The following is a 9,935-nucleotide window of genomic DNA, read 5'->3' as shown; positions in this document are numbered from 1 at the left end:
GGGGTGGGGGGGCCCAAGGGGATGACAAGCAGGTGTGAGGACCCCCCCTTTCCCCCCCCCCCCGAGGTGTGCCCACGTGGGTGCTGTGGGGTACACATGGGGTTGCAGACCCTGGGGGCACCCAGTCCCTGGGGAGGGGGCTGCAGGGCAGGGGGATCCCCCAGTCCCCGGGGTAAGAGCAGGGGACCCCCCCCCAGCCCTGACTCACCGAAGGCCTTTTTGGGCTGCACCAGGCGGAGGGTGAAGGGCTGGGCGCGGGGCAGCTCCCGCAGCATCCGGGCCACCTCGTAGTGGCGACAGCCCACGATGGTGTGGTCGTTGATGGCCTCGATGCTGTCGCCCACACACACCGTCTGGAGGCGGTTGATGATGCTCCCCTCCTTGATTCTCTGGGCACCGCAGGGGGGGACAGGGGGACACACACACACAGAGCGACAAGATGGCACCACGGGAAGGACAGACAGACATAGCCCCCACCCCACACAACCCCCCCCTCATGGTCTCATACCCTTTAGGAACCAGGTCAGGGAGGAAGGGCCCCCCCTGCCAAACTGCACCATGATGGGGGACACCCCCATGGCCCAAGGGGGGGGACACCGATGGGAGGGGAGCCAGGGAAAGAGCATGGTGCCAGGGATGGGGTGCCAGCAGGGGATAGCACCTCTGGGGCTACAGCCCCCAGGGCTGCCCCCAGCCCCAGCATGGCCCCACGGAGGTGGGGGTTCACCTTGATGAAAGCGTAGCCGGCCCCGTTGTCCGTGATGGTGAGGCCAAGCGCATCCTCTGTCTTGGTCACCTCCACCTCCTTCGTCTCGCCCCGGACGTGGGCAAAGATGAAGTCCTCCAGGCCGATCTGTCCCCCCAGCAGCTTCTGCATGTCCACTTTGTGGGTGTTGAGCGTGCAAAAGAGGATCTGCCCCAGGGAACCCCCCCGTCAGGGTTTGGGGTGCCCCGGCGGGGCTGGGGCAGGTGCCGACCATGGGTGGATGTGGCCAGGTCTGGGCAGGGTGGCAGAGGGGTCCAGAGACCCCCAGGTTGCCCAGGGACCCAGCCCTTGTGCCCTTCCCTTGGCTCCAGGCCACGCAGCTGCCGGCATCGGCCCAGAAACGGGGAGCCCCGGCCCCTGACTGTGTGCTGGGGGGAAACTGAGGCACAGAGTCACCCAAACACTCCCCAGAGGAGACACAGACACCCCTGAGATCAAAACACTCTTTTCCAGGTCATTTTGTGGGCTGCAGCTGCAGGCAGCCAAGGACCCACAGGAGGGGTGGCCACGGACGGTGACACAGGGTTGGTGTCCCCCCACTTTGGGGTGCAAAGCCCCCTCCCCACACCCCAGCCCCCTCACCTCGGTTGGCGAGATGCCGAAGACCTCAGCGATTTTGGCGTAGAGCTCCTTGACGTTGGTGAAGCCCTCGATGCGCCCCGTGGGGCTGCCGTGGGCCAGCTGCGTGTGAAACACCAGCCTGGGGCGGGCACGGGGGGGGCGTGGGGCAGGGCTGCCCTCGGCGGCGGGTGGCTCGGGGGTCCCCGGCTCCTGCCCCACGCCGTTCTCCATGGGGCTGCCCTCCTGGACCTGCCTGCCGCGCCTGCCCACCCGCCGCATCCCGCTGCCGGCCCCCATCAATTATAGATGGGCCCCGGCTCCCGGCGCGGCCGTAAGGTGATCCCCGGGCCCGGGAACCCGATCCCACGGCACAGGTGACCCACCGGGATCGGGTGAGCTCTGCCACGCAGGAAAGGGCCCCGGGGAGGCTGGAGGAGGTGGGAGAGCTCCATCGTACCCTCCCCAGCTGGGGCCGGGGGCTGCAGCAATGAGTTTGGGGCCACCACTCTCCAACATCCCAAAACCCCCGGGATTAGGGCTGGGAGCGGTTCTGGAGCTGCCCCTGAGCATGAACATACGGAGCACGAACACACGGAGCCCAGGCTGGTTGTTTCTCCCACGTTTATTTGCTCTCATCTCCATCCCAAGCCAAGCGGCCACCAGGAGATGGCAACCAGGAGACTCATCTACAGAGCACGGACCTTGCAGGCGAGAGAGGAGCAGCGGTCGCGCAGCAGCCCCGGGTTAAACCCGGGGCCGGATCAACGTAGTGCTAGTAAGAAAATAAGACACTCTCTAATTACACAGTCTGAGATTAGTGACGGGCAGCCCCGGGGACAGGCGACCCCGGCACAGCACGGCCAGGACGCGGCTGCCATCACGGTGGTCCCACGATGCAGAACGGGCTCGGGAAGGAGCCAAAAGCCTGTGCACGGCCCCACGGGCACCCCACGGGGGGACAAAGGGGTCGGTCCCGGCTCCAGCATGAAGATTTGTTTCACCTTCACCGCTGCAGAGGGCAGGAGCTGCCACGGCTGGTCCCAGAGAGATGGGGGAAGGAGAGGTGACAGGCAGGGTGACACAGGCAGGGGGCTGAAGGCACCCGTGGGGGAGCAGCCAAGGGGAAGGGGGAAGATTAAATAAAGCAAGAGGCGAGCAGAAGGAAGCTGCTACCTCAAGAGGGGACCAAGAGGCTCCCTGGGCCGATCCAGGGGCCAGGAGGCAGCGCTGAGCCCCGGGGGCTGCCTCCCTCCCATCACAGACCAGTTAACACAGCCCCTGGAAGAGGCCGGTTCCCTCCAGGCCAGTAACCCCCAGGGACCTCACCCGCCCTGGGGCAGCCCTTGGGGGTCTCTGGTTTAGGGAGAAGGAGCTGCAGGAGCCGGGGAGCTCACGGGAGAGCAGGGGGGGACACTCAATGCCCTCCCCTGACCACCTCGCCCAGCACCGCGTTGGCCACAGGCCCCCAGCCCCGTCACCGCTTGGTCCCCAGAAGCTCGAGGTCCTCGGAGATGGAGCAGCGGTGGGACCCGGGCAGAGGGGTCCCAGCTCACTTCTCCAGCGAGGTGTGCGTGGGGTGGGGGGGGAAGCAGCCGGACCACCAGCAGAGACTGTCCCTTGCGTGAGCTCCAAGGGACAGGGCCACGGTCCGGCTGGCCCCGGGGTCCAGGAGGGACTGGTCCAGTTCACAAGTGTTCGCTGCAGAGGGAGGAAAAGCAGGGCTGGGTCACAGGGGGTGGCTTCTCTCTCCCACAACTGCCCGCAGCAGCTCTGAGCCCCTCTCTGCCCCACTCGGGTCCTGTCACCCCCCTGGCACGGGCTGACCCGGTGGTAGGGGTGGTCGCAGGGACGGGAGGGCCCGGCTCACCTGGCTATCCGGGACAGGATCTCCTTGATGCGCACCACCAGCTTCTCGTGCTGCAGAGGGTTGCTCTCGATGGCGCTGTGCAGTTTGGCCATGTAGAAGTCCAGAGTGCTCAGCGTGGGGGTTTCCCCGGTGCCTACGAGGGGGAAACCCAGTGAGCAGGGCCAGCAAGTCCCCACCCAGCCCTGCCCATCCTGCTGGTGGCTGGGGAAGGGACCCCGAACACTCGGTGCCATCTCCTGCAGCAGGAGAGACCCTGAACTGACACAAACCCAGGAACAAAAGGATTTGGGCTCCAGGGAGAATTTTGAGCCCCTTCCAGTCCCTAAAGAAGGGGGGCTCCAGGAAAGCTGGGGAGGGACTCTGGATGAGGGAGGGGAGCCCTAGGAGGAGGGGGAAGGGTTGGACCCTGCAAGAGGGGAGATGGAGCTGAGATGTGGGGAAGAACTTGTTTGGTGTGAGGGTGGGGAGAGCCTGGCCCAGGTTGGCCAGAGAAGCTGTGGCTGCCCCATCCCTGGAGGGGGTCAAGGGCAGGTTGGAGGGGGTCTGGAGCAACCTGGGCAGGGGGTGGCACTGGGGGGGGGCTTTAAGGTCCTTTCCCACCCAAACCATCCTGTGATTCTACGATTTTATAAGCTCTGCCTTGTGGATCAAGCCGTGCCCATGGCTCCAGAGGACAGTTCCCAGCCCGCCCCTGTTATAGGGGGCTGTCACACCCCATGGCTTCCTGAAGAGCCCCCCAAAGCCTCCAGGCTCCTGCCCCATCAGCAGATGAGCCGTTATCACCCCCCGGTGCCCCTCTGCACGGCCACAGGCTCCCCACGGCTGCCCCGCACTCACCAGGGATGGGGAGGGAGGCGAAGCTGGCGGTGAGGGCCTGTCGCACGGACTGGAGCTGCTGCTGCAAGGCCAGGGTCTGCCTCTCCTCCTGGGCCAGCTCCTGCTCCAGCTTCTCCTTGGCGCAGTTCATGCTCTCCGTGTGCTTCTGCAGGATGGCGTTCTGCTCCTCAAACTCCGTGTTCATCTTCCGCAGGCGCCGCAGCTCAGCCTCCCGGGCTGTGGGGATGGGGAGACGTCAGGGGTGGCCCCTCTGACTTCCTCCCTCATCCCAAACCCAAGCCCTTCCCCAACTACAACTCTTCCAAGAGGCTCAGTGTCACCAAACAACAGGGTGATCCCTCCTCCCAGCCTCACCAGGGACCTTCCACAGCCTGGATCTCACACCCAGCGTCACCAGGGACCTTCCACAGCCTGGATCTCGCACCCAGCGCCTGCCGTGAGGCGAAGCTGGCGGTGAGGGCCTGTCGCACGGACTGGAGCTGCTGCTGCAAGGCCAGGGTCTGCCTCTCCTCCTGGGCCAGCTCCTGCTCCAGCTTCTCCTTGGCGCAGTTCATGCTCTCCGTGTGCTTCTGCAGGATGGCGTTCTGCTCCTCAAACTCCGTGTTCATCTTCCGCAGGCGCCGCAGCTCAGCCTCCCGGGCTGTGGGGATGGGGAGACGTCAGGGGTGGCCCCTCTGACTTTCTCCCTCATCCCAAACCCAAGCCCTTCCCCAACTACAACTCTTCCAAGAGGCTCAGTGTCACCAAACAACAGGGTGATCCCTCCTCCCAGCCTCACCAGGGACCTTCCACAGCCTGGATCTCACACCCAGCGGGTCTGTCCCCCCGGGATCCATCACTTGCTGCAGCCCCAGCCCCATGGCCCAGCCTCTCACCTTTGTTTTGGTCCAAAAACTCCTCCGTGAAGATGGGCACGTCGAAGGTGGAGAAGGTGTCACTGCCCTCGCCAGCCTGGGGGACCACAGGGGACGCATCAGGCAGGGCTGAGCCCACCCAAGGGGACCCCGTCTCCTTTGGGGCTGGGCAGAGGGGTGGCACGGGGACATGGCAGGGCAGGGAGGAGGCTGCGCTCCGTCTCCTGCCACTCCAGGCTCTGCTTCAACGGGGAAACGGGGGCCTTGAAGCACAACCCGGGAGCCTCCCCCTGCCCAAACCTGCAGCCAGCTCCCAGGGGACAAACCCAGCAGTGCCTCAGTTTCCCCACACAGGGGTGGACCCTCCCGGGCCTTACCTTGTGCGGGTGCCCGTTCAGCAGGGTGTTCATGGCCGCAGCGCCCGCGTCCTCTGGGAGGGAGGGAGGAAGGAGGTTACCCCAGGAGCCAGCCCAGCCCCCCCAACCCCAGCCCAGCTCCCAGCAGCCGCTGCCCCCCCCCCAACCCACCTTTTTTGATCTTTTTCTCCTGGATCTTCTCCGTGCACATCTTGTAGGCCTCCGACTGCTGGTATTCCCTCAGCTCCTTCATGTACTGCTGCTTCTCCCGCTCCGCTTCATCCAGGTACCGCTGCAGTCACAGGGGGTCCTCAGCCTGGCCCAGCCCTGGGGGGCCGCTCACCCCCACACACAGACCAGAGCCCAGCCCCTGCCCACCAGCCCACCCCTACTGGGACGAGCTCCCTCTGTGGAGCTGCAGCCGGGTGATGAGTCAGGCTTGGGGGTCCAGGGGGTGCTGCCCAGCCCTGGGGGAGGGGGGTGTCTCCCCTGGGGGTCAGTACCTGCTTCTCCGAAAGCTGCAGTTTGCTCCACTCGGCCCCCAGCATCTTGGTGATCTCCGGGAAGGGCAGGTCAGGATGCTGCGTGCGGATCTGCTCGCGCCGCTCGTTCAGGAAACGAACGTAGCCCGTCACCGGGGCTTTGGGGCCATTGGGAAGGATCTTCTTCCTCTTCTTGCCCTTGGGCCAGCCCCTCTTCTTCACCGGCTGGCACCCGGTGAAGGTAAAGGGAGAACTTGTCATGGATCAGAGATCAGAGCGCACGATGTCACCGCGCTGGCAGGACACAGGAGCGACCCGGACCCGCCTGGGCCTCCCATCCCTTGAGGGAAGGTCTGAGCCTTTTCTCAGGCCACAGCCACGGCCACAGGCTGGTGGGGGCTGCTAAGGGCGAGTGGAGGGACAGACCCCGGGCTGGGCAACACAGGTCCTGCTCCTGAGGACTGTGCAGGGACAAATGAGGGCACCGGAGCTCACCTCCTCCTCGCCGTGAGGTTTCTCGCTGCTCGTCCGTGCCGACTCTCCCTTCTCCTGCTTGATGGCCACCAGGAAGTTTCCGTGCTGAGCCTTCCCCGTGGCATGTCTGGAGGCACAGAGTACCCGTCAGAAAGGGCTGGGAAACCGCTGGGATCACACATTCCCCTGCAGCAAAGCCTCACGCTCGCCGGAGCCCCCGGCTCCCACCCACCCAAACAGCCCCCAAACCTGCTACCAGTCCTGAAGCCCCTCTTCCTCCGTGAGAGGAGGCCATGGGTGAGTGATGGGGCTCAAGCAGAGCCCAGCACTGGGCGAACAGGGCGGTCCTGGGCACACAAAAGCTGCCCCAAGATCCAGTGACAACTCTGGGACCTTTCAGTGTCATTTGGAAGGGGGCTGGGAGCCACCAGTGCTGCTCTTGGGGGCAGGTAACAGCAGCCTTGAGGGAAGGTCTGAGCCTTTTCTCAGGCCACAGCCACGGCCACAGGCTGGTGGGGGCTGCTAAGGGCGAGTGGAGGGACAGACCCCGGGCTGGGCAACACAGGTCCTGCTCCTGAGGACTGTGCAGGGACAAATGAGGGCACCGGAGCTCACCTCCTCCTCGCCGTGAGGTTTCTCGCTGCTCGTCCGTGCCGACTCTCCCTTCTCCTGCTTGATGGCCACCAGGAAGTTTCCGTGCTGAGCCTTCCCCGTGGCATGTCTGGAGGCACAGAGTACCCGTCAGAAAGGGCTGGGAAACCGCTGGGATCACACATTCCCCTGCAGCAAAGCCTCACGCTCGCCGGAGCCCCCGGCTCCCACCCACCCAAACAGCCCCCAAACCTGCTACCAGTCCTGAAGCCCCTCTTCCTCTGTGAGAGGAGGCCACCTGGGAGTAATGGGGCTCAAGCAGAGCCCAGCACTGGGTGAACAGGGCAGTCCTGGGCACACAAAAGCTGCCCCAAGGTCCAGTGACAACTCTGGGACCTTTCAGTGTCATTTGGAAGGGGGCTGGGAGCCACCAGCGCCGCTCTTGGGGGCAGGTAGCAGCAGTGGTGACATTCCTGCGTGCTACCAGGGCTTGGGCACACACCTGGGCGAGGAGTCCCAAGCAGCATGAACCAGTTGATCCTCCTCTGCAAGGGAGGAGGAGCCGCGGCGGTTTGGATCCTGGAAGCATCACCCACACCCAGCACAAGCACTGCCCGGGATAAGGAGAACCCTCAAGGCAGAGGATGAGGGCAGGGCACCAGCGCCGGCTCGACCCGCTCCAGCCACAACCGCTCCAGCAGGTTCCTGTGGCCCCTGTCGCCTCCGAGACCCACAGAGCCACTCTGGGACCCACTGAACCACCTCCAACACAGGGCTGGTGGCCCCAACTCCTGCTCTCCACCCTGCTGCCTTGTCTTTACAGATCAGCATCACCATGGGAGGACGTGGGTCCAGCACCCGGGTTGGCAGAGCCTCCCTGCCCTGGCTGAGCAGACCCAGCCCCACTGCAGGGACCCTCCAGCCGACTCCGTCCCGCTCACACCCTTGGGACCCCAATGCAGCTCCTGCTCCATCAGAGCATTCCCAGCAGCACAGCACAGCAGGGACCCCCACGATGGAGGAGCCACCAAGGGCTTGAGAGTTGCCCTCAGCGAACGGCGCTCACTTGGGTTCCATCCGAGCCACCAGACACGGTGACCAGCAAGGGGCCGAGGAAAGAAAACACCGCCAACGCGTACCAAAAGCCAGACCGATCCTGACCCGGGAAGCATCCCAGAGCTCCTCTCACCCGTTTGTCACATCGCCCGCCTGGCATGAACCCAAATCCCCTCGGAGACCCCAACCGACCACCATCAGGTGATCACTCGTACGAGCCGCTCCTGTGATTAATCTGACAGGGGCCCTTTCTGCAGGGACACCCCCTGTAGCTGCACCGCTCCTCACGGCTGGAACCGGTGCCCAGCATGAGCTCTTCCCATCGGGATCTGAGCCCCACCAGTTGCCCTGCATCCCCACACCCACACAAAAACCTACAGGACGGTGGGAGACAAGCTCTTCTCCCATCTTCTGGGGTAAAAAAAACCCATCCCTGCGGCTTCGCACGGGCACCGCCAGCCTCAGGCTTCCTTTATCAACTCTAACAGAAATATTCCCGGTGATGTCCGTACAGCATCCCCCTTCTCAGCCACCACGGCTGGGAACACACTAAACATCCTGAGCCACCAGACGCCAGAGCTCTGCCTCCCCCCCTCGCCATCCGAATTCCTCACGTGCCTAAGGATGCTTTAAAAAGTAAAGTTATTTGAGGCAAGATTCCTCCTCCTCTTATCTGAGCCTCCTCCAGCCGGCTCGCTCGGGCATCCCCCTCCCCCCAGCCCTCTCCTTCTGAGCGTGGGGGACGGCACCAGCGTGGGTCACCCTGTGGGGAAGGGCACAAAGACCCTCACCCCTCTGAATCTCACCCTGAGACCCTTAGAATCACAGAATGCTATGGGGTTGGAAGGGACCTCTGGAGATCATCTCCTCCAACCTCCTGCCAGAGCAGGTCACCCAGAACATATCCCACAGGAACGTGTCCAGGAGGTTTTGGAATGTCTCCAGAGAAGAAGACTCCACCACCTCTCTGGGCAGCCTCTGCCAGGGCTCTGCCACCCTCACAGGAAAGAAGTTCCTCCTCATGTTTAGGTGGAACTTCTTACGTTCAAGTTTGTGCCCATCACCTCTTGTCCTGTCCCTGGGCACCACTGAGAAAAGACCAGCCCCATCCTCCTGACACCCTCCCTTGAAGGATTTATAAGCGTTGCTCAGATCCCCCCTCAGCCTTCTCTTCTCCAGACTAAAAAGACACAAGTCCCTCAGCCTCTCCTCCTACGAGAGACGGCTCCAGGCCCCTCATCATCTTTGTAGCCTCTGCTGTCCCCTCTCCAGCAGTTCCCTGTCCTTCTGGAACTGGGGAGCCCAGCACTGGTCCCAGTGCTCCAGCTGGGGCCTCCCCAGGGCAGAGCAGAGGGGCAGGATGACCTCCCTCCCCCTGCTGCTCACACTCTTCCTGATGCCCCCCAGGATGCCCTTGGCCTTCTTGGCCACAAGGGCCCATTGCTGGCTCATGGGCATCCTCTTGTCCACCAGGACCCCCAGGTCTTTCTCCTCAGAGCTGCCCTTCTCTGACACCGGAGCTCCCTGCGCTAATCAGCCCAGGAGTTAACGAAGCAGGGCAGAGAGGCACAGCCTGCAGTGGGGAGGGTCCCCAAAACACGTAGAAGACCCCCAAGGCCTGCACAGCAAGATGCCAAGAGTCACCAGGTCTTTCTCCTCAGAGCTGCCCTTCTCTGACACCGGAGCTCCCTGTGCTAATCAGCCCAGGAGTTAACGAAGCAGGGGAGAGAGGCACAGCCTGCAGTGTGGGGGGGGTCCCCAAAACATGTAGAAGACCCCCAAGGCCTGCACGGCAAGATGCCAAGGGAGGCACCCTTTGGCAGGGGAGGCAGGGCCAGGGGCTGGTGTGGGAGAGGGGGACACGGGGCGGCTGGTGGCCACAGGAGGAGGGGAGGCTGAGGGGAGACCTTCTTGCTCTCTCCAACTCCCTGAAAGGAGGGTGCAGAGAGATGGGGGTCGGTCTCTTTTCTCAAGTCACAGGCGACAGGACGAGAGGAAATGGCTTCAAGTTACACCAGGGGAGGTTCAGGCTGGATATTAGGAAAAAATTTTTCACCGAAAGGGTTATCAGCCATTGGCATGGGCGGCCCA

At 63.7% G+C, this 9,935-nt stretch overlaps 2 protein-coding genes across 2 annotated transcripts in view; both read right to left on the bottom strand.

Annotated features, from left to right (window-relative positions):
• Positions 1–1,606, bottom strand: part of GIPC3 (GIPC PDZ domain containing family member 3) — a 3,011-nt gene extending 1,405 nt beyond the window's left edge. The window contains 4 exon segments of the mRNA XM_014949019.1: positions 209–389; positions 728–932; positions 1,083–1,127; positions 1,341–1,606. Of these exon segments, the coding sequence (XP_014804505.1) occupies positions 209–389; positions 728–932; positions 1,083–1,127; positions 1,341–1,606 (697 nt within the window).
• Positions 1,607–1,931: 325 nt separating this feature from the next.
• The window catches only part of HMG20B (high mobility group 20B), a 10,367-nt gene continuing 2,363 nt past the window's right edge, over positions 1,932–9,935 (bottom strand). The window contains 9 exon segments of the mRNA XM_014949004.1: positions 1,932–3,025; positions 3,195–3,327; positions 4,032–4,268; positions 4,456–4,671; positions 4,907–4,982; positions 5,263–5,315; positions 5,413–5,533; positions 5,745–5,948; positions 6,813–6,918. Of these exon segments, the coding sequence (XP_014804490.1) occupies positions 2,686–3,025; positions 3,195–3,327; positions 4,032–4,268; positions 4,456–4,671; positions 4,907–4,982; positions 5,263–5,315; positions 5,413–5,533; positions 5,745–5,948; positions 6,813–6,918 (1,486 nt within the window). The 3' untranslated portion in view covers positions 1,932–2,685.

The sequence above is a fragment of the Calidris pugnax genome, unplaced genomic scaffold (assembly GCF_001431845.1).
Source record: "Calidris pugnax isolate Ruff unplaced genomic scaffold, ASM143184v1 scaffold170, whole genome shotgun sequence".
Classification (NCBI taxonomy): domain Eukaryota; kingdom Metazoa; phylum Chordata; class Aves; order Charadriiformes; family Scolopacidae; genus Calidris; species Calidris pugnax.
This window is presented reverse-complemented; position numbering and strand designations above follow the sequence as displayed.